General features: G+C 52.1%; 2 protein-coding genes across 2 annotated transcripts in view; one reads left to right on the plus strand and one right to left on the minus strand.

Annotated features, from left to right (window-relative positions):
- Positions 1-26,752, plus strand: part of SYN3 (synapsin III) — a gene marked incomplete at its 5' end in the record, with an annotated part of 340,756 nt that overhangs the window by 100,277 nt on the left and 213,727 nt on the right. The window lies entirely within an intron of this gene.
- TIMP3 (TIMP metallopeptidase inhibitor 3) overlaps positions 1-26,752 on the minus strand; it is a gene marked incomplete at both ends in the record, with an annotated part of 47,497 nt that overhangs the window by 5,568 nt on the left and 15,177 nt on the right. Inside the window, one exon of the mRNA XM_084255781.1 lies at positions 3,144-3,226. Coding sequence (XP_084111907.1) covers positions 3,144-3,226 — 83 coding nt within the window. The remainder of the gene's footprint in view (positions 1-3,143; positions 3,227-26,752) is intronic.

Below are 26,752 nucleotides of genomic sequence, written 5' to 3' on the forward strand. Positions count from 1 at the left end.
GATGTCATATCCCCAAGTGCTGGGGGGGATGGCCCCCTGCAGCCAGCCTGAGAGTGTGTCTCCACCACACAAACTACAGCTCTTGGCAAAGCAGACTGCTTTCTCATAGTCCCGATAGGAGAAAAGGTCCCCACAGATTATAGTGGCCAATTCTGGGAACTTCCACCTTTGCACCACAACCCAGCGCCCCAGTCTCAGCTAATCTCCAAGTCTGGGTTTGCAATGAGCTCCTTTAACATTCTAACACCCCCCCCCCCAACCTGTGGTCTCTGCACACTAAAGATGTGCCTTAAACACAGGCCAGATGCTCTGGAATTCGCATTTGGGGGAGGCTCTGTCCACCTTATCTGGGTGGGAAGTTTTTTGGGGGGGGAATCTCAGAGAGAAGGAGAGGGAAATCTCAGATGGGAAAGCTGGGAATTCACATGTTCTTGGAGCTCCTTTAGTCCTGCCCTAGGGGAGCCCTTGCTGACTTGGGGTGCAGACTCTAATCCTGGGTAGAGGTAGACCCTAATCTGCAGGAACGAAGCCACCAGGGAACAGTGCCAGAATGCAGGCAGGCTCTCTTCTCTCGCCTCTCCCTGCCCTCCTACAAAGCTGTTTCCCAGTGTACCCTTTGCAGGACGTCGCAAGCCAAGAGCTAAGCTGATGTTCAACAAACCCACAAACCCAAGGTCACCTCATTTATTCCCTGGGGGAACAGTCGTCCCCAAAGTGCGCAGGAATGATGATGCATCAGTTGACTGCTCCCCTGTTCTGTGACCTTGCAGGCAAAGATGATGGTTTTGTTCTAGTTTGTCATTTTCTGACTATGTGATCTTGACTGTTATGTGTATATATGTATAACCTTTGCAAGTCTCAGTAGCCTCACCTGTAAAACAGGGGGAAATGGGTTTCTATTTCCAGGGTTATTGTAAGATCGATCCATGCAAAGGCAGAATGCAGGTGCAGAGCAAATGCTCATAAATATCACTCGTATGGAGTCTTGAGTTCATTATCACAAATATTTTCTTGGCGGTTCAGAGAATGGAAGCATTGCTCAGTGCTCAGTGCAGGTTGAGGTGGAGGGGGTCAGAGAGGATGGCTGGATGGGCTCCTCCTTCTCCTGCATCTGCACCTACTCTAATTCACAGACTGGTACCCCGAGACCAGCAGAATCCAGTGGCCTCTCTGGGTTAAAGGGCATGACCCAGTCTAGATTATCTGGTACTGCGCAGCGGGGTGGGACCCAGCTAATAAAAGGCATTAGATAATGATTGATAATCAAAGGGAGATGAAAAGGAGATGTGGGGGTCATGTGACAACACACAGGATTAAGAAGGGAACTGACCCATGCGAACCAGGAAGCCTGACTTTGGCAAGTCATTCCCCTGTAAGCCTCTGGCTGGCAGTAATAAAAGGAGTTGTTTTACTTTTAATGCCCCGCACTCCAATTCCAGGAATTCTGGTGGGGACAGCAAATGGGCCTCTGAAAGTGTGTCTGGTCACCCTGGTGCCCAGGTCCTTGAAGGTAGGACAGATGTCACACAAGCTTGGGAGCACTGCCCCGTCCTCGGGCAGCTCTCTGGTGGTGACAGAGCATCTCCCCATGGGCAGAGCGGTTCCAGAGCAGGCAGGGAATGTGGTTTCTGAATCTCTGCTTTTGTCTGACAAGCTTTGGCATTTGCTCGCCAGCTGCCAGGGGTTGCACTGTGGGTTGGAGGGTTGTTGTTGCTCTTGCTGGTTCCCCCTCCACCCACTCTCCTTTCCCCGTAGCCATCTGAAGACCTAAGCTGGTCCCATGACCAAGCTTGTGCGGCCAAGGGCAAAGGGCCAGGGCCGACTCTGGACATTACATAACCAGAAGGCGGTGGCTATTTCCAAAATTGATTCCAAATCAACAGGCTCCACAAACCTAGTGCATCTAACCCCTGACCTCAGGACATAGGAATGGTGATCTGGGGAGCTTCCAGGCTAACAGGGTCTCATCCTCATTCCCCCATTAGGCGGACAAGTCCTCCCAAGTCCCATGGCCGGCCCAGTCCTGCCCCAGCTGTCGGAGATGCAAATCCAAGCTTGAGGGCTGTTAGCTCACTTGAACCTGAGCACACCATCCTGACCTCATTAGTCACACTTCTGGCCCGACTACTGTTCACAGACATAGGAGCTGTATCTCCCCTGTGGGCTCCATGGCTCCTGGCACAGAGCCTGCCCTTGGGAGGTGCCTACAAAGTTGGGGTGATGGACCAGTCGCTGAGTTATTTGAAGCAAAGCCTGATCCTCTGTGTGAAGGCAAACATAAGTACCCCCTTCTGGCACCCACACCTGCTCCTACTTAGCAGCAACACAGCCAATGTCTGCAGGTGCTTAGAATCCTGAAGTGCCTGGGGCCAGAAGGCCCTCAGGGGTACCGCACCCCACCCCGCACTGTTGACGGATGGCAAAGCTGAAGCCCAGGAGAAGGGACTGTTCCAAGATACTCAGGAGGAGCTGAGACTAGTAGCAGGTTCTCTGCATTCTGGATCTATTGCTCATTTTCTGGAGGCTTCCCTCCTCCCCGGGCTTCCCAGTGCTCACAGGTTCAGGAGTGTGCAGCTCGGCAGCAGGCTCAGTAAGTGGAGCTAACCACCTGATGCAGGAAGACACTCAAGCTGGGGAAGCAGGGCTGAGGGGGTGCAGCTCCTGCTGCAGGGTCACAGCAGTCCAACTTAAGTTGCAACCTCAATGACCGCAAGAGATCTGGAACACCGTGGAAACTAAAAAAGCCAGAACTCGGAAGGACCCGTAAGACAATCTAGTCCAACGCTCACCCCCATTTCACAGAAGGGAAGCCTGAGTCCTGGAGAGGGACAGTGATGTGGTCACTATCTCAGTTACCAGGTAATGTGACTCTGCTCTCAGCTTCAGGGCCCAGCCTCTTTACAGCAGCCTCTGAGGGGTCCCACGAGCCTGGCTCTGGAGCAAGCAGCCCCCATCGCCCCTGCCCCCTGCATCCCTTACCAAGACCTCCCTGAGACCCTCTCCAGCAGAGCAGAGGGTGGGCTCTGGGGTTCACACATGAGCAAACACACTCCCCAGTGCCAGCCAGCCTTGCCTCCTTCAGCCAGGACTCCCCTGACAAAAAGACTCAGGAACCCTCTGAAAGCCCAAGTGCTGTTGCTCACCTTCATCTGCTTGATGGTGTAGACCATGGTGCCAAAGGGACCCTCCTTCACCAGCTTCTTCCCCACCACCTTGGCCCGGATCACTGCAGGAAAAGGCAAGACAGATCATGTTTATTAGAGCAAGAATTCTGATGGGAGACAGTGAGGGTGGTGAGAAGGTGAAGGCAGCCATTATCGGAGGGAATCACCCCCAATGTTCACAACTGCCTGCCCCAGAAATCCCTGGACTGCACTCCTCTCTGGAGGAGCTTTTTGACTCTGTGGTTCACTATCGCTCCAAATCTACATCTCCTATTGGAGCCTCTTGCTTTCCCTGCACTGCCCACCTGGCAATCCCTTGGTCTTCCAGACCTGCTCTCTTCCTACTCGGACCCCTTCTTGACCTCCACCTCAGTTGGGTGGGGCCCTTCCTTTGCAGCAGTAGATGTGCTGCCACGGAGTGCGTGAGATACCTCAACCTCCCTCCATGCCCCACACTTGGCATTCTGATGGGCCCTCAGAACCTAGCGCTTAGAAGGCAGGGGATCCAGTTGAGTGTCGCTCAGTGAGGATGTGGTAGAGGAGGTGGCAGTTGGGAGCTGGGCTCAGAACTCAAAAGAACTGCTCCAATCCCAGCTCTGCACCTATGGCTGTTACTACTATGCACAAGTAACTTTGTTTCTGCTCCCCAATTTCTTCTCTATAAGGCCAGGGTAATATGGCACCAATATTCTAAATTGAAGGTGTTAGGCAAGATATTGCATGTGAAACTCTTGGCACCGTGTCTTGGACAGGGTGAACATTAGGTAAATGTTATTACTATCCTCCTCCTCATCATCACCACCACATCAAAAATGGAATGCGCCATCCATGAAAGGATTACTACCAGAAAAATAGTTCCTATTTGCACACACTTGTTATATAAACAACACTTTTTTTGTTTACTTATTTACCCTTCACAGCTGCCTTACAAGGGCAGTAAGTATTAGCACCCACATTATACAGATGAGGAAACTGACAGAGAAATGAAGCCACTCCCTCTTGCCAAGTTTTGCATCAGCCCTACCTCAGGGAATTGGACTGAGGGTTAAACAGAAGAGCCTATAAAAGTTCTGACTACAGCATCTAGCAGAGAGGACCTGTTCAGTCAATGTTAGTTGACTATAAGTACAAAGGTAATTAGACCTCATGTGTCCAAGGCTAGAAGAGAGGCATTGTCATGAGTGAGAACGCAGAGAAGAGCAGAACTGACTTTGAGATTATGTCTTCTCTTTCTGCTTTGTGCGAAGGAGATCCCAGGAGCTGTCTTCAAGTATTTATAAAACCATCATGTGGAAAAGAAAACAGTCAGGTCTTGAAGACAGAATTCAGAAATGTCAAAGAAGTAGCTCAACCAAAGAAAAAGTTATTCGATAACAAGAATTACCAAGGTGGGAAGGGAGGGTCTGCATAGAGGGGGCTGGATCCCCTCAAGTTAGGACCTTGACCACACTGGAGTGGATATTGCAGGTGGAGCAGCCATGCTTTGAATTGCAAATTAAGGTCTTCCTGCTCTAAGATCCTATCACCCCTGCCTACTTCCCAAGTTGTGCTTCATCCAAAAGAGTAGGTGCACACGAAATGATTGTTAAGTATCTTAGAGTATCTTTACACACACACACACACACACACACCCTTACCCATCCTGGTATGTCCAATAAACTCCCCCATTTGCAATATTCCACCATGTTTCTCACTTCTTTGACTCTAATCTCTTTAAAAGATCTTTACCAGGAACCAGTTCCTCCCATCTCAGCTGGATTCTGTCCTGGTCTTCCCCAACATGAGCTTGGAGCTTACTCTTGTGGTCAGACATGAGTCAGGACCAGAAGGGCAGCAGCCCCTGCAGACCTCACTTGCCAGGAAGGGCAGAACACAAGCCCATGGGTGAAGTCAGCAGTGTAGTGGGGCAGCTTACACTGGAAGGAGGCGAGTGGCTGTTTCCAAGTCTGCTGTAAAAACGAGAGGCTGGCAAGGTCCCAGGCCAAACTCCCTCAAGAGTCTATATCCACCTCTGTGCCTAACCTCACAGCAGCATCCTTGGCAGGGAGCCATCCTCAGGGCCCCAGGGACCTTTTCCTCCATATTAACTCCCACAGGCAGGTTGTAACAGCTCAAATGTTGAGTGAAAGCACATCTGCCAGGAATGCACTATTGGTTCTTCCTGGATTGATTTGCCTCCATCTTTGGCTGCTTCATTAATACAGAAGATAAACTAGTGAATGAGTCTTTGCTTGGCAAGGGGGAGCAAGAGGAATTCCTTTAAATAACAATGTCTACCTTCTTCTGTCTTAAAAAGATCTGACTTCATTCAGCTATAGCATGACCTGTCCCATAAAGCTGGGTACTTCTGGAAGCTTCTGCATGCACGGTGAACCAATTCCTTCTTTACCCTGAAATGACCTAAGCTTGGCACCTTTTCATCTGAGAATAGTTCAGTGAAAAGAGTGTAAGTTTTGTAGTCAGGAAACCACATTTGAGTTTGAATTCTGCCATTACCCTGTGGCCTCAGGCAAACCCCTATGTCTCAGGAGCTCTTTCCTCCTAAATCTCTCTGATTATGTTGGCCCAGTGCCCGTCATATGCCAGACAAGTGATGTACTTATTACTAGTGGAGCAGCAACTCGAGGTGGCTGGCCTGATTGCCTGGGTTCAGATCCTAGCCCTGGTGTCGTGTGACTTTAGGGAATATACTAAACCTCTCTGTGCCTTAGTTTCCTATTCTGGAAAATGAGCAGGATGCTAACAGTAAGTCCTAAGAGGGCTGTGAGGGTTATGTACATGCACCAAGAGTGTGGCCCCACTCATGGCCCTGTGTCCAGTCACTATTACTAATATTGCTGCTACTGCTATGATTTCCATTGTTATCTATTCGTCCTGGAAGCTGGGGATCGTAGGGACTACTAACATGCAATGCAGGCTAAGGCTTGGGGGATCATCCTACAATGAGAAGAAAGGCAAGCATACTCTGGCCTTGAAAATCTCAGAAAATGATGGTGGGGCACCCACAAACTCGTCTAGGCACCCACGAACGTGCTAGGTACTTTCAGACCTGGAGCACCTGCTCCATCACAAGTCCTGTCCCATCTCATCCCCATGCATGACCCAAAGGCAGCTGACTGGGACAGACAAGCCCCCCTGGCCTCAGTCCAAAAAGACTGAGGCCATGGTGGCCCAGCATAGAGACCACACCCATGTTTTCCTAACAGAATCAAAATCGCGCTCCCCTGAACTAAAACGAGATACCCACAGCTTTCCCAAATACGTTCGCAAAGGCCTTCCAAAGTAAAATCACTGGCCAGATGCCAGTCCGCCTGTTTGGTCTGCCAGTTAGTGTGTCTTTATTTGCTTCAGCTTCTCCTCTGCACTTCCAAAACCCTGCTATTTTGTACTTTCTTGTTTGGCAATCAGGGTGCTCCCCGCATTCGCTGCCCCCCATCCCCAGGGCCCACAGTGGGCAGGGGAGGTGGGAGGAGGGCACAGCTCTCCAACAACAGAAGGTTTCCAGACTTGGACTTGGCTGCATCCTCTGCCCCGGCCACCTTGATGTGGTGAATAGAGTCCTGTGCTCAGGGGGGGCTGGGCGGGACACAGGTCTTCTTTATTCTACATCCTGCTGGGACTGGCCTCCCATCTGCCCACCTGGAGTCCTCCAGCAGCTAAACCAACATGGGTGTGAACTGGGTTGGCGTCTGGGAAATGGTTTGGGTGATGGGGTGGGGACAGGTGACAACAAGATATTGAAGTTCTATTTCCTACCTCCATGGAATACAGTCTAGCGGGAAGACAAAGTTTACAAGTTCATGGCCAGAGGGCTGGTCTCCAAGGTTCAGAAGCACCAGTCAGTGAAGGGAGGATGAGGTGCAGCCTAAACCTTGGTCTTGGAGCTTCTTAGCCTCCTAGGAAGGGAATGTGGGAGGTCAAAAGAAAAGAGTTGAAAGTATTTTGGCTTCAAAATATGTAAGAAGAAACTGACCAGGACATGTGTGCTGATGTCTTTGGCACATAGGAATGTAAATCTATCAGACACCTGAAGAATCTGCTATAAAGGAATACCTCTGTAGGGTTATCTTTTACCCCTTTATTTTTTTTAAAGATTTTATTTATACAAGAACTGGGGTACAGGTCAGAGGCACGGGAGAGTGAGAAGATTCACCAGAGACAGAGCGGTGAGCAGAACAGGCAGATGGATCAAAGACACTGCTGAGGGGAACAGCGGGCGAGATAGGAGAGGTCTGCTGCGCCATGTGGGTTTCTCCCTGGCCGGCCGGGAATCGAACCCACACAGCAGAGGCTGCGGACAACTTCACAGTGCGGCGCTCAACCCCCTGCGCCACCGGGGAGGCCCCTCTTTTATCCCTTTAAATCACTTTGGAGGAAGGATTGATAGAGAGGCTGAAAACGAAAGGAAAACAGACATACTCTTTCCGGAAATATTTTGGTATTCTGTTTGCACCCACTTCCATCCGCAGTCATCAAGACCACAAGCAAGAAAAAGTTTTGAACAAAGACCAACCATGAGAGCAAAGAGGGCTCAGGGTGGTATAATGGGGTGTCCAGAAATTGTACATCTTCTGCTCATCAGCATCTTCAGAGGGGTCAGGACACCTGCAAGCTGGCCCCTGTCTCTCACACTCTTCAGCATCTAGAAATGCTAGAGCCTTCGCCATCTGTTCAGCACACTGTGCTCCCCGGCAGAGCTTTCATGGGAGAAAATTAATAACTTAGAAACCACAGAGCTTGATGACCCCTAGGAGTCTGAGGTTAACTAGACTGATTCGTCAGATGGGACAGTGTGTATGGAAATGTCACTTTGCAAGCCTGAAGCTGGGTGGTGCAGCTGGTTGCTGGCGCTGATTACTGTGGGTTCTTCAGGGCACTCATCGGAGGAAGAAGACAGCAAGAAACCCGAAAGGATTCCTCAGCCCCAAGGATCTCTAGTATCCACCTCCAGGATCAAGCCTCTGGGGATGTTTTGATGAGGCCCATGGTTGAGGAAAGAGTCTTAGGAATGGAGGATGGAGAGCAGAAGCCTGATGGGTCTGCTCTGTCTGGATCTTCTGCTCACTGGCCTCCTCTGCCTTCAAATGCCAAAGCCCCCCTCAAGAGACTAGGAGGCTAAAAGGCCACATCAAAGAAACCCCCAGAGAAGCAGGCGTGACGGACAAGCAGGCTCAGAGCCAGTGGGACCTGGGTAGGGTCACTGCCCGTCACTGAGAGATGTCCCCATCTCGGCTTAGAAGTCAGGGTGATGACTGACTGACTTCAGGGGTTCTTGAGAGATGACCTAACTCAGCCCCCTCCCCTCCTGACTGAAGCGGCCCTGGTTAGGGTAACCCTGGAGCGCCGCTGTGCTCAGTGTGGTCAGCAGCTCGGGGCTTTGAGACGGATCATAGAACTTCTTTGCAGACTTCACCCCAGGACTCCATTCACCTCAGACACCCCAGAGTCTACATGTACACCTGCAAGTCTAGTAGCACGTCAAGTTAGATGCACCCCAAACCCAGCTCCTGATAATGGCCCTACCCCACACCAGGCTGCCCACACCCTTCCCCATCTCAGGAAAAGGCAGCTGCTCCATCCCAACCGTCACCCCAAACATCCCCCTAACCCCTAACCCCTGGCTGGACCATTCATAGTCCTTCCGTGGTCAGGTGGCTCCCCACTCTCCTGTTTCAGATGTCACCAGGACGGGGGGCCTTCCCGACCACCCACTCCTCCCCATGCATTCCCTACCCCCTGGCAGGGCTCACTGGCTCTAGGACATTTCACAGCCTCACTGTGTATTTGCTGAATATGACTCTAAAAGTGCCAGGCACAGAGGTGATTTTTTTTTTTTTAAAGATGAATAACTCCCCGTGTAAGCAATGGCAAGTGACCAAGTCTCTGAGTCTTCATCGATCAGAAGGGGATGGGGGCAGTTCTCAGATCACAGGACAGACAAACATCTGTTCAACAATCATTTATGGAGTATCTTGCAGGCTCACAGGGACCCCGAGATCAAAGAGATCGGGGGACAGCAGTAAGAAAGATGGGCAAGGAAACAGGTGGATGACCTTCAAGTATGGTGAGCAGGGCAGTAAGGGTGAGAACAAAGAGCTGGTGTGACAGATAGGGGTGAAGTCTCTCCCCGGGGGAGGGCGGCAGGCGAGCTCCCTGGAGGTGACAGCGGATCTGGGCTTGAGTCCATCCTGGAGAAGAGACTCAAGTTTGCTTTATCTGAATCCAGAGGAAGCAGAAGCCTGGAGGGCCCCTGGGTGGGGGGAGGGCTAAAGAGAGCAGCTGGGAGTGAGGCTGATTCACCCCAGCTCTGAGCACAGCCAGGCGACCTCCCACCTTTCGGGAAAGATGGCCTGGGAGAACAGGAGGGGTGTGGAGCAGGGCAGCAGTGCGAGGTCTCACAAACAGGCTCTTCCTGCATCCTCCCTGGTCCCCTGAGGGCACTGCTCCCTTGTCGGTTTCAAAGGCCTTCTCAGTTGTTGTCAAAGCCGGGGCCAGACAGGGAAGATGCACTCCCGATCAAGATAGGGAGTCTCCAAGTTCAAAGCCTGTCCTGACTAATTCTTTCCGTTAAGTAAAAATATTAATCTTAGTTTTATTTAAGCAGATTTCTTGGCATGGAATGAACCCCTAAGGCTAAAAATAAATCCAAACACACACACACACACACACACACACACACAGAAAAATCTGGAGAGCTACAAATCATTCCAACCCAAGTTTCCATCTCAGGGAAAGCTATTAAAAGCAGGAGGATATTAAAACCTCTGTGTAGACGGTTGCTTCTCAGAGCCTGCTTTTTGTTCTGGGGTCTCCCCGGACCCCGGTGAGGCTGTCGTAGGGATACTCTCCTGGCCTTTGAGCCCCGTGGATTCCTGCTGATGTCCACTGTATGTGAGACGAGGGAGGGAGGTAGGGCTGCACTTCCCGGGAGAGTCAAGTTGCTGGAACTTTGAGATTATCCAGATACGAACACACACAAAATCGTCCTCTTGTTCCTGCTTCACGTTATAGAGGGAACCTCAAATTTAAACTCTCAGAAGACACACTTCACGAGTCACCCTCTCAGCGCGCGCCTAGACTTGGGCTTGCGACAGGTCATGTTGAAGCCAGTCACTTCGAAAGTCAGCCACCCTGTGTCTTTCCGTAGTCGCAGCCAAAGTGGGAGGAAGAGAAAAGTCATCTGGTTCAGGTCAGGGCAAAAGGCCCCCGTGGGCCAGGGCCCAGAGGCAGCCCCATTTACCTGGGAGTGAGTGAGGAATCCCTGAACAGGGACTTGGTGTGTCTGTGATCTGTGTTTCTGAGAGGCCAGGACTGGCGGGAGCTGCCCCAAATGTTCGCCAAGCACGATCAGAGTCTCCGGGGCATTTATTCTGCACTCACCCACTACTCCCTCAGAAAGCCGAGGCACCATGTGCCTCACACCCCCTGCTGTGTCTTGGGGATCCAGCAGTCAGCAGCTAGACAAAGCCTCTGCCTTCAAGAAGCTTCTTTCTATGGTGTGAGACCAAAGACAGGCAGTGATAGTCCAGAGGAGCCACACCAGCAGGGTGTGGGGAAAGACATCTGCTTGCGCCGGAAAACCAGGAGTCAGTGAAGAGGAAGGAACTTCAGGAAGGAAGGAGGAGAGGCAGAGAGCCCAGCCCCTCTGAGTGACAGAAAACAGCGTGTGACAAGGGGTGGAAGCCAAGAGGTACCCAGCTCTGCAGCTGGGTGAGTCAAGCCTCGGGGGGTCTGCTCTCTTGGAGGGCAATGATCAAGTTTGAATCACTGTCCCCATCCACAGCCTTTAGGATGACATGTGCCCAAGTGGGTGCTGGGATGGTCCACTGACAAGAGGCTCCAAGCCTCGAGAAGCCCCTAGAAACAAGTCCAGGCCTCCCTTGCCCTACTTTGCATCAGCCCCACCCACCATGGGTCCATACCAGTTGCACCCCATTTCAGATCATCAAGTTTAGATTTAATGAATCACTGTGTCCCCCAGAGCTTACTCTCAACCCCCTTAGTCTTTTAGAGTAGATTTTTGCCTTGGGTATGTTAGTGGGGTCAGCTCCAACACATCCCAGAGTCTGGGGGTGCATGCTGGCTTCTAGAAAGTGCTACTCCATCAGGAACAGAGGCGCCAACCTGCTCACCATCATGCAGGCCACGGGTGCCTAGGGAACCCCCCCACTGCCCGCCCTGTGCTCCAGCCCTCCCCAGGGGCCCATGGGAAGCATTCTCCCACACAGGAGGCCACCAGAATAGCAGCCTGGTCTCCAACCCCAGCCCCTTTGAAGCCGTGCCCAGAAAAATACCGTGTGGACGAACAGCTCTCAGAACGCTGAGCTTTCAGGTCAGGTCGTTTTGTGAGTCCAGAGCAGCTGGCAACACCCCAGGAGCTGTCTATAGTATTTTATTTTTCTGCTAATTGGGATTTTGTTGGCTAGGAGAGTGGAGGAACCCTGGGATAGGTCTAGGAGCTGGACCCCCATTAGGCCAGGGACCCCTCGTTTGCACACCAGACCTGCAGACGCATCTTTGCAGACAGACAGCAAGTCTGTTCCCCAAATGCTCAGGGATGGAAGGGGACTTCGCTGTGGAGGCAGCAATGTCAGCTCTGCTCTGCCCTGGGGATTACTCCAGAGGCCAGGAAGACCTCGGTGTTTATAACTTGCCCATTGGGTAGTGTTTCAAATGATCAAGGCTGGCTCTTTTTGTCTCCAAAGTCCATAGCCATGTGGACTCCAAGTGAACACAGCTTGTAGGGTCCATGGAAAGCAGGTGCTCCCCCAACGTGGCTTACTCAGAATACTGACACCCCCCCCCCCACACACACACACATACCCCAGCTTAGAGCCAGGGTACCAGCAGGTCTGAGGAGAAATAAGGCCAGATTATAGATACTCAAGTCCCAAGACACTTATCAGGGACAGCTAAGGCTGAGGGTTCGTGGGATGACTGGAGATAAGCACCAACTACCTTTTTAGGAGGCCAACCTCTGTTTTAAAGAAAATAAGGAGAGCGTGCCAACTGTCGCCCTCTTTGGTCAACACGGGTAATGGCAGGTTCCCCAAGCGGATCTCTGTTCTCACACTGGCTGGCTGTGTGGTGGGGAGAGGGTACCGGTGATAAAGAAAAAAGAAAGACTGTCTCATAAATGCCTTCCGAATGCACCCCACAGTGTCCGAGCCTCTTGTTCACCCCGGCACCCGAGGGTGGCAGAAACCCACAGTGACCAAAACAGACACACCTTAACCAACAGAACATCTAATCCTTAAAACTAACTTGCAATGCAAGCATTATTCCCACTGGGCAGATAAAGAAAACAAGGCTCAGGATGGATAAGAGCTGTCAGACATCCCAGGGGAAGATTTAAATCCACATATAACCAGCAGCAAAGCTCATCATCCCTCTACACCTCGACATTAAGCAAATCCGAAATAACCAGCCTTGACCGATGTGTCAGAAAGGCAGAGAAAAGGGAAATTATCAGAGATGGGCTCAGACAAGCCCATCTTGTCTTTGAGAACTTTGAGGGGCATTCACTCCCCAAAACAGAGAAGTCCAGTTACCAGCCTAAGGTCTCGTGGTTTGGGTGCGGGGAGCACAGACCCACAGGGCTGAGGATGAAGGAGCTTGGCAAGGGGGGGCTACATAAGCTTTTCTGGAAACCTGATGGGCAGGTTCCTTTGTCTGCTCAGCAGTATAAGCCCAGGGCCTTTGGACTTGCTATTTCCTCTGCATGGGACCCTCTTCTGCACGCTTTAGCCCACCCTGACCCCTCTCCTCCTGTCTTATTGGCTCCCCATACGTCCCCAGCACCCCACACAGCACCAGCAAACAATGGGAGAGAAGCCCCTTCCAGCTCAGCACCTGTCCATGCCTTCCTGAGTCTCCCTCCATCTTCCTCTGCTCCACCATCTCTAGCTGTGACTCCAGGGCCAATTCCTCTGCCAGGAGCTGACCGAGAAGTCCGCACTGGGTTGTAATCATAGGGAAGGAAGCAGAGGGATATTCCAGGAGCAGCATGAGCAAAGACACAGCGGTCAGACAGCCTGGAGTGTCAGGGCCACACGGCTAAGGGGCCCTGAAGCCCCGGCTGAGAAGCAGAGGGGGTCCCTTAGCTCATCCTGACCCAGACACATACCCCTTCCCTGGGTGGCAGGAACTTGAATAGGGGGCTTCTCAGGACTGCCCCACAACTGTGCCTGCAGACAGTGACGCCACCTCTCTATGCCCAGGATCCTCAGCCCCAGGGGCCCCTGCCTGGCCCTGTCCTGATCACTTACACATGCCATGCTCCAGCTTATCAGTGACTACTGAACACGCAGCCCACTGACCCTCCCATCTGGCAAGAGACACAAGCTTTTCAAGCCTCTGTTTCCTCGTTCTAAAGAAGTGTGTATCATATTTATGAGAACAGAAATGAAGAAAGAGGGGAACCACTTGGTATGAGCTTTTTCCCAAAGAACCACAACCCCAGACACTTTGCAATGCGCAGGCTTGTTCCTTCCCAACCATGGTGCCTGTGGACCCAGAAGGACCCCCGAGAAGTCTTTGGAACATGGATGACCCCGTCACAGCTTCTGGATCTCACACCGATCCGGATCCTGCCTCGGGCTGGCCCCTGCACCAGGCTGGGCCAGAGTCAGGTCTTCTGGTTCTGTGGACCTCCCAGAGGGCACTGCTCCCCACGGAGCACGCGTCTGGCTCTCCTGAAGGAGGGCCGGCCTGATAAGCCGTGCATGTGCGTGAGCACAGCTACCCCTGCCACTGGGTGCTGGACTGCCCACCAGGCAACTGCCATGCCAACTGCCATGCCACCGGGAGCAGCACAGGCAACCCTCCCTACCTCTGCTGCACTTCGAGGTCTGGCCGGGCTTTGCAGAGTGACCGACATGGCCCGTGCCCCCTCCCTCTGCGAGCTGCGGCTCACCGCCCACTGGCCTGCAATGTTCCTAACAGGGAGCTGCGGAGCAGAGGCCCACGTTGTCTCTATAGGCCGGAGGTCTTGGCGAGTGGGCAGTGAGTGTCAGAGACGGACACGTTTGGCTAGACACGGCCACAAAAAGCAGGAGAACCATCCCTGAGGCCAGTCTCAGCTTTCCCTATTGAGAGGAACCATCCCACCGCGGGTCACCGGGCGCCGCAACACTGCATTCCCTGTAACGGTGCCTTCGTCTGTCAGGCGCCCGGTGTGACGGGCTGGGTCATCCTCATGAAGGGTCCTTGGTAGCCTCCGGGAGACCCATCTCAGAGACAGAGGCGTGGCTTTCCCAGGATCTGGGAGCAAAGAGGTGGGTGGGCGCAGCACGCCACCGTGGGCTCATACCTGCCTTCCAGGAGCTTGAGTCTGACCCCAGCGCCCTGGGCAGGCACATTCCTCAAGCTGCAGACTGGGTTCTGGGGCCGTCACGTACGTCAGCAGAACCTCCTCCAGTGTCTCCCACAGACCCATCCCCAGGTTAATCTGGGGATTAAGCAGGCAGACATCTCTGACCCCGGTCAGCCTGTCCTTGTTGAGCCATATTTCCACGGTGGCAAAACCTTTATTCTTCTCTGTGGCCTTTGCCCAACCAGTTGAAATCTTAAGTTCATCATAAAACAAGGTATTTGGAGAGTGTGGCTGTGTTCCCTAGGTCGCCTCCAGGATAAATACTTTTTCTCAGGGTCTTGCTTGTCTGATGGCGTGTGGGGTGGGGGTGGGGGGTAAAGCACACGTCCCCAGGGTTAGCCCTCAGGGACGTCCCCTCTCTCACTCTAGATGCTTCGCTCCTGGCAATGCAGTCTCAAGACTTCACCACCACCGGCTAAAAACCCTTCCTGCTTTCAAAACAGATTCTGTCTCCAGCTTTGACATAAATTAATAAATAACTCTACTTCCTCCACTAAATAGCTTTACTTACTTGGGTGTGGAAGTAAAGGAATTTTTCTTTGGGGGGGGGGAGGTGGGAAACAAAAGACTTAGTACATAGAAAGTATCACACACAAGGAAGAGCCCCGGGCAGCAGTGCCGTCTGGGTTATCTTCGCAGACCTTCCATTCATTGGCAGCGTGAGTTTGACAAATCACTTCCCTCTCTGGTCTCTCCAAAATGAAAGCCCTTGCAACCTCAGAGGCTAAGGTTATTTGGCTGCTCGCCTCCTGGGTTCTTCCTTCCTGCCATCAGTAATGGCCCAGGACATCATGTTTGCTGGATCTAGAATCATGTTTCTGAAAAGTTGATCAAACCTGAATAAGTAATTAGGATGATCTGGTCTCAGAGGTCCTTCCCGGCCTGCTGTCTGTCTGGATGATTTATAGTGCCGGCGCCAGGGACAGCAGAGCTGGTTCTGAGGGACCCACCTGGCCCATCAACCTACAATCCAAGAGCCCTCACCATCTGGAGTTTTTGGGGTTTTTTTAGGCACCACTGTCTTGTTGGGGTGGTTGCAGAAGCACCCTGTTTTCCAGTCTCATAGTCTAGCATAAAGTTCATTTCCAATCACCTCATTAAACCTGGGATCATGTCACTGTTTGTAGCATATTATGGCAGCGCTGAGCATGAAGGCCAGGCAGGAGCAGGTGGTCCTGACACAAATGCCAGGGAGGGCCTCCTGCCCTGTGTGCTTCTCTGTCTACCTAAGGGGAACACCGAGGCTGCTGAGAACAGAGTTCTGCCTTTCACCTCCCACCTGTGTATTAATCCACAGTAACAAAACTGCCTCTAGGATGGTGTCTCCATGGAGACGATGTTCTGATGACCTCCATGTACCACAGGGGACATGCCATATCCATGAAGGTAAAGTTCAGCCTCCCTTGACCTGAGGGGTTAGGTAGAAGATAAGGTAGTGTTGTAATAGACAGGTAGATTCTCCAGACCACAGCAAAGTTCAAAGTAACTGTACAAGACTCACCTCCCCACTGGGTCCCGTCTACTCGCCTGCATCATGGGGCAGGGGGCATCCCCCGTCCTCCCTGGATGCCTTATTTCAACTACGCCTTGAGCTTCTCAGGAAGGGAAAAAAAAGCTGTTCTTAAAACAGGAGGGAGCTCTCTCCTCCACCCAAAGCATGCTCTGTGGCCTAAGGGCCAAGCAGTGCCCTTGATCTCAGCATCAACCTCAGTCCAATCTGAACCAGTCAGGCTGCATCCCAGCCTCAGAGGTTTCTATTTTTGAAACAGAAGGAATATTCAATATTTTGCACTCTGTCAATATGTTTACCTTCATCTCCCTCCTACCTCCATGCCCCTGCTTGGAAAAGAAAAATTAGAATTTAAAGGCCAAACAAAAACAAAACCCTGTCCAGACCGAGACCAGCAGATCATGATGTTCTGGACAGATTTTGCTACGTGCCAGCAAAGACCATCAGTAAATCTACAGGAAACACCTTGCAGAATCCACTGGGAGAAGCAGGGGCTGCCAAGATGTGTGAGGCGGATACACTGTGGGTCCATGTGACTGGCTTCCAGGCCGGGGTCCAGGAAGTGGGGTGGGATTCCAGGCCCTAGGGCGGGAAGCACACAGCTGGGAGAAGGGGGCTTTTGGGGCTGGTGGTGGGGGGCTTGAAGAGGCCTCGGGGGCTTTCCACTGGGAATTCCTCTAAGTTGCCTATCTGTTCCCAGTCCCCTGTGCATGGTCTAAGCTGCGGGAACACAATATAAAAAGGTCAGAGGCAGCAAGAGTCTGAAGGTCCCAGATTTCACAGCAGCCCCAGTTTGGGTGGAAGAGCTACAGGTGGTGCAAAAATGGGAGGATCTGGCCACCAGAGGTGGTGGGTGGCATATCAGCTCCGACTGTGGGGCTCATTGCTAACCCCCTGGCCTTGACAGCGGACAGGTTATGCTGTGAGCATAACAAGACCCAGAACCTGAGGCGCTCAGCCCGGCCATGATCCGTGTTCACCACTCGCTGAACAGCCGTGGGGCCGATTATTTCCCGCGGCTGCTTTTCCCAAGGCTGCGAAGAGGCTAGAGGGCAGCAGGAAAAAGAACAGAGCGGTTCCAGAAAGAGAGAAAAGAAAATGAAAAGGACTAGCGAGGGCCCATATGGGGCCTTGCAAGCTCACGGCCTGGCTGCCAACCTTCCCCTGGTGAAGCGTCGGCTGCCCCACTTCTTCTGGGTCAGGGCACTGCCGCTTCGGGCCCCCTTGCCAGGGACATTAACTGGGATCAGTCCAAGTGGGGTGGACACCCCCAAAGCAGTGCACAGAGGCCCAGCAAGAGACTGGGAGAGGAAGCACTGCTGCAAATGCTAATGAATCATCAAGCCCTCAGGGTCACATCTTGGTCCCTTTCTACCCAGGCGACTGGGGGCAGGGTGGAGGGGCCAGCTTGGACAGGCCCAGCGTGGTGTGTCCCAGTGTGTGGGCAAGCCCCCCAGCCTTCCTTGTGGTGAAGCTGTGGGTGTGGGAAGCCTGATGCGCAAAGGGAGGCCTGAGAGCCATGGGGCTTGGCAGGCCTGCAGGAGCCAGGGTCAGCAGCCGAGCCTGGCATTGTTCTGGCCGGAGGAGGGAATAGCCAGCGGCCAGCGTTCCGTGGGGAGGCTGTGGTAGAGCGAAGACCAGATGCAGTCCAATTAGGGGATATGGAAACCAGGACCGTGTTTCATGAAACAGGAGGTGGGCAGCACTGCTGTGGTGGGGGCACTGGCTGAACAGGGCATCTCCCAGCCATTAAATTCCCAGGTCCAGCAGCAGGCTAGACGTGGGTGCAAATGAAATGCTGAGGGCAGCCCCCCCGCCCCCCTGCATCTGTGTAATGAAGCGCCGACTGGGAGCCTGCTGGGCAGCACAGACATGCCTCCCTGCTCCATCCGCTGTTTGGTAACAATTACGGGTATTCTTTCAGCACCACCAGGAATAGTTAAGCTGGGGAGCAATTCTTTCAACCACCAGGCATGATCAAGAAAGGAAGGTTCAGATCAAAGAGGGCACCCGTTTTAATTTTCAACACCACTCACGCCTCTCTGGCTTGGGACTGAAGTCAGCAATGGGTGGGGGTGTGGGGCTGCTAAGAAGGGCTGAGCTGCATTCAGCAGTTCCTTTTTTTATCCCTGCCCCCTCTTCTCCAGCAGTGCATGCTGGTGAGTAGAAATGGAACCAGTCTGTACTGGTTCCTTGTGCCAAGTTCAAGTTCACTATAGGAAGGAAGCCCCACTGGCAGGTCTTCCACCCAACATAACCTGGAGACAGTGAGGAAATGAGAAGCAGTGCCCCAGAGGTCTTTGTTTTTGTCTTCTCCTTCCCCATCATGGGGACCTCTAGTAAGAGAGGAAGAATATGGGCTTCCTTCTCCCCCACAGCTTGGTCAACAGACTCTACAGTCCCAACACCACTCCCCTCTGTTGGCCCCAGGGTTGAATCTGGGAAAACTCAATCCAGCCAGCTCATGAGCCAAACACATGGAAGCAATGCGTGCAGAGGGTGATGCACTCTGTCTGCCAGCCCGGAGGGTCTGCAGTGGGTACATAAGAACTCCCAGAGGAGCCAGAAAACCCTAGTGGTGTGGGTCACCAACTCATGGGTCACTTCAGGCCAGTCACTTCTGCTCCCCAAACTTGTTTCCCCCAATTGGGAAGTACAGTTGGGAGTAGGACTGAAAAAAAAAAAAAAAGCCCTTAAATTCTGAGTCCCTAAGGCCCTGGCTGTGGTCTAGGAAGCTCACCAAGATGGGAAGGAAAGGCTTCTTTAAATTCTGGTGCTTCCTTCCTGATGCGCACCACCCGCAAGTGGCTGCATTGCTGACCTCCCTCCAGGGCCGCCGACAGATGGCAGAATCTCCCAGAGGCTTGTCTCTGAAAGATCTGTTGCTTCACATCAACATAAAAGAATGTTGTCCTGAGAGGCTGTCGGCTCCTAAGTGGCCCTGTAAGAACTTGAGTTTCGCCCACTCGAGGCTCCAGTGTAGGAGCCAAATTGGAGTCCAGCCTGTCACTCACTAGCTGTGTAAATTGGGGCAAGACACTTCACTTGTCTGAGCTTCGATTTCCTCATCTATCAAGAGGGCCTTCACTTATGCATTTAACAAATAATAGAGTTTCGAGTATGTCCTAAGCGGTGAACAAAACAAATGAGTTGTCTGCTCTCTTGGTGCTTAAAAAATAAGCAAGAGTCAGAGCAAACAACAGGCACCCAAGATGATGTCAGATGCTAGGAGAAAAGGGGGTTAGAGAATGTTTGGGGGGTCATGTTAAGATGGGGTGGGCAGGAAGGCCTTTCCAGGAAGGTGACCTTCAGGTGGACACCTTCAAGGTGAGAAGGAGTTGGCCAATGAAGATCTGGAGGCAGGTGTTGCAGGAAGAGGGGGCAGCAGGCTCACACGTGGGTCCCCAAGCACTCAAGGAACAGCTAGAAGAGCAATGTGATCACAGCAAGGCAAGGGGAGGTAGAGGTCAGATCCCATGGAGCCTTCTAGAATGTGTGAAGGAGTTGGGATGCCACTGGGAGCCTTTGAGCAGGGCATTGCTAGATCTAATTGACATTTTTAAAAGGTCACTCTGGCTGCTTCTGGGAGAATGATTGGAGGAAGACTGGAGTAGAAGCAAGGGAGTTAATAATAGTCATACCATCCCTTCCCTGCCCACCCACCAGGGTCCCTGGTAGGCTCCCAGGAGATTTATGCTGTCACCTAGAAAAGTCCAGAGGCATGGGAGGAGGCCAGCGTCCTCACAGGTTTTTAAATCCATTTTTACAAGTAGAAGCTTGCAGGGCCTGGCACCGGCTGTTGGAACTGTGCTCCTGTATGCATTTCAAGGAAACAGGGTAGGTGGCAGTTTCTGCCCTGCCTGAGCGATGCAGCTGTCCAGGCCAGATGAATTCACATATTTAACCCGGGAACTTTGCTCTCGGCCACGCCTGGCTCTGCTGGTGCTGCTGGTGCCGGACGGGGGTAAGCTAACACCCAGCAATGCAGAGAAGCTGACATGCCGCACACTCGCTCGCTGAATTCCTGGCAGAAGCTCCCCTCCCGTGGCCTCACTTTCAGAACTGGGAAGGAAAGAGCAGGAGAGCCAGAGGTCTGTTCACTTAGGGACATTTTAATTTCAGAGTGGCCTCTGGCAAGGACAACAGTCGGTGAACCCCAGCACCCGGAGGAGACTCCCAGGGCAACAGCATGGGCTCCAACCAACCCTCTAGCTCCTGCTGGTTTGCAGCACTGACTTGGAAGCCAGAGGTCTGGGTTCAAATCCTGTTCCTGCCTCTGGGTTTTCTCAAGTGGTCTTAGAGAGGGTCAGTGACAGCAGTCTCTCGGGCTATCATGGGGACAAGCGGGAAGACAGACATGGAAAGGCCAGGGCCTGCCACTGGTCACTCATGCATGCACCCTTTTAGGGCGATGAACTTGGGGCCAGACAGTGGGTGACTCCGGGCCTAATCGATGTTTGGGGAATCTGAAGATGTGCATGGACTGTGTTCCAGCTAAATGTAATACTGTCTAAAATGTCCACAATTTCAGAGAAAAGAGTAATTAACAGGATGACAGATACTGAGGATTCAGTTTTAAAAAATGAAGTGTGAACATCTCAGGACATCAATTGCCTGTCAGTGTGAAGCAGGCACCGTGAAACTTCTCAAGCCTCATGGTTAGAATTTAACAAAATCAGATTGATGAAGGTGTCTGCTCTTCTAATACAGTTCCTGGTCCACACACTACCTGTGTGTCTTCTGGGGCTTTCTCTCTGTTTGTTTTTCTTTTTTTCCTTTCTTGCATTATTTCCTTTTAACACAAGGAAAAGTTGAGGGGAAGAGGAATAGGCAAGCAATAAGAAAATAATAATTTTTAGATGACCTATACTCCTACTGCCCAATGATAACTATGCTTCATCTGTAAATGTTACTTCCAAGACTTTTTCCTATGCACGTACAAACCCCCAGATAGACCCCTCCCCACCACTGCACACACAGCTCCATAGAATTCTGTGGAACATACCGGTTGGTAATTTGTTTTTATTCCGTTCTGATAGGTTGGTCCATAAAACTCTGCCTCCCACTTTGAAGAGCTGTGTTATTTTCAATGGCATAGATATACGACAATTTGTTAGACAATTTCATAAGCCACTCTGTGATAAACACCCTTTGTGCATATAAATATATACATTCATAGACATTTATACACAAACATATGTGTCCATAATATCCACACCTCTTAGCATACTTACCTGATTATTTCCTCTGGATCCAAAAATTACCACCACTTTTTATGCCTGTCATTTTAATATTCACTGAATCCAAGTCAGGAGACCAGTTACTCTGCCATCACCTGAATCTTGCCTGGAGCATAATGAAGGGGACATTCGGCATGGCTTCTCAGGTCCTGCTACTCATCCTACCTCCCCTGTCCTCCTACTCCCGACCCTGCCCCTACCCCTACCCCACACAGGCCAGCCAGTGATCAAGCCTGGAAGGAATCTTATCTGCCTGACACGCAGCACTTTCTCATTGGACCCAGCCTGCTATGTCAACATTTTTTATAAGGTCTGAGTAGGCAGGGACAGGCAGGGGCAGGAGGAGCCCAATCGTTTATGACACAGCTTTACTGGCCTAGGCCACCTCCCCAGGCCAGGTCCCTTCCTGCCTTCTGCGTGTCCCTTTCTACTTGCAAAAGCTCTCCGCTTGTAAGGGGCAGTGTTAGTATGCGGCGCGGGTAGGGAGCATCCCTTTTTGGTCAAAGAGTGAATGCATTCTGCCTTCCCCTCTCTTTGCTCAGTATCAAAGGCATTTGCTTCAAACACTGGTCCCGAAGCAAAAGAACAGCACTGAAAGGAGAGGAAACAGATCAGAATGCTTCTTGCTTCTAGCAAAGAGAGCCATAATAACAACCCATTCAACTGATCCCAGGACCGTCCTTCCATAGGTGTCCAGGGGCTGCACCATGCACGCCTGCCTCTAACCAGTCTGAATGCAGTGATTCTCTTGGGCGTCACATTGTGTGCATGTTATTATGCAATATATACTTTCCATTTTAAAAGGTGTCTGGCCAGTCCTCCCATCTCTGATTCCCAAGTGAGCTGCAGCCAGCAATCTACTGTCTCAGGCAGGGCCAGTCTCTGCATGACTATGAGATACAGATTGTTTTATGCTTTACTCTCCCCGCCTACTGATTCTCCCCACCCAAAAAAAAAAATCCCAGATGCTGGAACTAAGGCTGTTCAACAAAGAAATGGTGAAGAATTGGTTCCGATGGCATTACTGAGAGAGGTGATACTGTGTTGTAGAGGAATTAAGGGTTTTCTGGCTTTCTCAATGTGACTTCTTGCCTTTCCATATGCTGACTCCCCATAGGAGACATCGCTCCAGTACCTCTCCATCCGTAGGTATTAAAACTCTTCCCCTACAATCATGTTGTGGCAAGGGAAAGCAGGGACACCCCCTTTCTCAGCGGTGGAGATGGGGAGCCCTGGGTTAGAGTGACTTGCCCCAGAGTGAGCAGGTCACTAGGCTGCCATCCAAGTCGTTTCACTCTGAAGGCAGATTCCCTTCCACCCCCATGAGAGCCCACCCATTGTTTTCCAGCCTCAGCAGTCACCAGTCTGCATGTCCAGGGCCTGGTCTTTGTGGTTCAAGTTTCTCTTGGAGACCTGGCCCATGGCTATTCCTGCTGCTGGTTGCTCACCCAGTCCCAAACCTTGTCTCCCCCAGCCTGACTTGCTCTGCCAATCCACACGACCCTGGCTGGGACAGGGAGGGCTCACTGCACCCTGGTTTCTCAAAGGTGACTCTCATTGGCAACCCCCAGGTACAAATTTGCTTCCTCTATTTAGTAGAGAAGTGGAAGGAACCCACCCCACCCACAGCTGCCAATGGGAATGCCCCCTCCTGCACCCCTGTGGCAAACAGCAGGCACCACCCCCACTGCAGGTCCCTTAGAGATAGAGGGAGACCAGCCCAGCCCTCAGGAGCAGGACACATGACACATGGGCAGCTGGAGCTCCCAGGAAGCGACCCTAGGACTGAGTTCCCCCACCTGCCTAGCCAAAGGTGAGCATCCAGGGAAGAGGCAGGCTGCTGCGAGCTTCCCACCGAGGTGCACTAGCCCCAAATCCAGGGGGTCCACCAAGTCCTTGCTTTCCCACCATTGTTATTTTATTTTATGTGATTATTAAAAGAAGGGTCACCATTGTTAAATTTGATTTTCTAGAAAATACTGATCAAAATTAAAATCACTCCAAACCCCAGAGATTACTAGTGCCGCCCCTTTGGTTCAAAGGCATTCAGATTTTCCTCTAAGTATCTCTGTTCCTATTCGTGCTGTTATTTTAGTTTACCACCTGGCTTCTGATCCTCTAAAGTGCATCCTGGGAATATCCCCCACATCCTTATAGAGACCACCTCCGGCTGTTTTTTGGCTACCCAGTAGTCCACTAGATGAATGCATCACAATTTATACAAAATCTGTTCGTAAGAGACCTTGAGATTAATTCTTTGTGTGTGTGTAATTATAAAACCTGTGGCAGTGGGCAACATGGCTTCATAATTTCTGTACTCTGATTCTAGCAATGAGATTGCTGGTTAAAGGGTAAGCACACTTTGGAGGCTCTTGATTCTGGAGGCCAGGCAGTCTCCAGAGAGGCTGCACCAGTTGATTTTCCCATCAGCATCCTGTGACGGTGAGAGCCTAACTCGGTGCAAACAGAAAACCTGAGAGCCGCCATTCCCTGCATGACACTGCCCAGTGCAGGAACACTATCTGGAAACCCCCCAAAGCGTCAGCATGTGAAAACAACTACTTGCTGGCAACTGGGAAAAGGACAGATGGGAGGGACTTTGTGAGTGCTGGGGGCCACTTGAGGTTCTCTTTGTGGTCCCAAGTCATCCCTCCATTGAGTCAAGCCTAAAGGATCAGGAATCCAACGAGCCCAGCAGTCCAGTCACTGGAAGCTACCTTCTCCTCATCCCCAAAGAGCTATGTGAGCCCTGGAGAAGGGCTCCCCCTCTCTGGACCTCCACTTTCCGTCAATTGAGACATTCTTAATTCTTTGATCTCAGAACCAGCCTTAAAGCCAGTGCAGACAAGTCCTTCCACTCCAGTCTCCCTCCACCAAGTTATTGGACTTTCCCAGGTCTCCCCATTATATCCATTTTCATGAACGCTACATTCACGTGGGACCCCCACCTTTGTTCACTTCGGTGTTTATATCATAGCACTGGAGCATCTTAGTGGTGAGCAGGAGAGAGGGAGGATCTTCCTAAAGAACATGCTTTCCAAATTCAGCTTCAGTCTGGCATTTGCTAACACCACCCCCCGCCCTGCCGCCATCCAGCATAACTGCACGTCTCACCGTGCATTGTCACTGAAACCCCGCTTTATAAACTGCGTCTTTCCCCTTTGCAGTTGGGAAAACTGAGGCTGAGAATTCACAACATGTTAGTCACAGAGACCCCATGAGTAAAAAGCAGAACTGACATTCACCCTAAGTCTCCTTGATCTTAAGCTCCATCTCCTGCTAACCCCCTCCACTGCCTCCCTAACCAGCCCTCCCGAGGCAATGTCATGCTCAGAAATAGGAAGTTCCCTAGTGTAGGGCTGAATGTTGGAAAAGCATGAAGTCACCTGGATTTCCCAGGGTGCTCTGCTTGGCTCACAGGCCTCGAAGCCAAAGCCCATGTTTCTTCCTAACTTAATTGTCTATAAAATGAGCAGCGAGAGGCATAATTAGCAACGTCTAGAGAAACCTGCTCAGCCTCTTTATCAGTCCCACGGTATGTCTCATCTCATAAGCGCCAAGTCCCCTTTCTGCCTTCCAAGAACCCAGAGTCTATAGATGCAGATTACAGAGGTATGAGGGAACTTTTGTCATCCTCCACCAGGACGGTCCCAAAGCCCAATCCTCATGCTGGCACCTGGAAGTAAACAGTTCCTGGTGATGCCAGAACTTGCCCAGCTCTAAGCAAGTATGTTTCAGGATCAAGAAATCACAGCTAATGTGAGACAGGACAGAGCTCAGGCTGACTCTGATGCCAGCCCCTCATCCTAAAGATAAATGGAGTAGAATCATCAGAACAAGCTGGGTGCTCATTGGTCCTGATGCCAGACCTTGTCCATAGGCATAGTTTTGCCAGGCCCTCAGGTGGTGCCAGCAGACGGGGGTTAGGCAGAGCAGGAACACACGCGCACACACACACATGCACACAAAATGCTGGGGAGTGACGAGTGGTCGTGCCCACAGGTAACAAGAATGCCTTGGGCACAGAGCCAGCCTCCCGAAGGGCCAGAGGGCACCAGTCTGACTCACTGCCTTTGCTGAGCCAGGAGTGGCAGCTACACTGCACCTTCATGTGAACCAGAAAATGGCTTCCCGCTCCAGGTGTTGGCTCCACAAGGAAAGATACCTCCAGGGTCCCGGAACTCTTGGATTCCAGAATATCTACAAGCTGGGGAGGCCCCATGGAGGCCACGTGGCAGGACGGCTCCTAGAGAACCACTGTTGTCACTCAGCCTTCCCTGGGCCCACAGACAGAAAAGGAAACTGGGCGATGAGTGGGCCCCAAGGGAGTCGATGCACTGGCCTCACTAGAATCCCTGTTTTGTTTTCTAAACTTTTGAAAACAAAAGATGCGATGGCAAACGGGGGCCCTTGAGTGTGGTTCCCGAAGGTCCTTGGTTGTCCAAGCTGGAACCGCAGAGAGAGAGATGGATGCACAAGACCACAGCCATGGCCCGCCAGGGCTGGAGGGTCGGGACCCCGGCCAGTTTGCCCCTGAGCCTCAGCACCTCGCCCAGAGCCTGGAATGTAGGAGATGCTCAGGGGGTCTCTACTGAATGTGTCCACTGCAAGGATCGTATTCATAGACCCCCCTCCAGGCGTGGACACCAGGCCGCGCGGGAGACACTCAGATGTGAAGCCGAAGGTGATGGAGGCCCATGCCTGGTGGGCTGGGTGAACAGCGTGGCTGGCGACTGAGGGAAAGGTGGAAGTGGAGACCCAGCCTTCTGTGTACTTGGCCTCCCGCCTGGGACTGTGAAGAAGGCCACAGGTCCTGCTGACACGGCGCCCAGCCCCCCAGTATCCTGAGACGCCTTCTCTAAGCCTCTTTCCAGCCATGGCCCCGGGGACCTGCAGCGAGCAGAGAGGCAGCTCCTGGCAGGCGTGACCTAGCACAGTCCCGAGGGAGGCCAAGCCTCCTCAAACCAACACAGATTATTTCCTCTTTCACTACCTCACTCCCTGGTGGAAAAAATAAGAAAACAAAATTCCCCCGAGCAACCTGAAACCTCATGGCCCCCTGGCCAAGAGGCCAGCTCCACCTTGTCCCCACTTTCCTCTGGCTCACCTAGACCCACACAGAGAGGCCAGCTCGGAGGTTATTTATAGCTGTCAGAGGAGAAGGAGGCAGGAAATAGGAAATTAGGAGGGAGGGGCGAGGAGTGGCAGGGGCCAGTGACCCTGCTGGCTCCGAATCCGCCGCCTGGCCCTTGGCTTCCGAGCGCCATGACCAGGCGCCTTCCCAGGCCAGTCCTGCAGGCCTCAGAGCTACCTGCTGCTCTCTGGCCAGCCACCCACCCTTCTCCAGGCTCTTGTGGAACAGTTTTGTCCGGAGGCTTTTCCTCAGTCTGACCACAGTCACATGAGCTTTTCCGACCAGAGTTAATGATACAGAAGCTGGGGGCCAGGCAGGAGGCCCAGCATT

This window comes from Talpa europaea (genome assembly GCF_964194135.1).
Source record: "Talpa europaea genome assembly, chromosome: 15".
Lineage (NCBI taxonomy): Eukaryota > Metazoa > Chordata > Mammalia > Eulipotyphla > Talpidae > Talpa > Talpa europaea.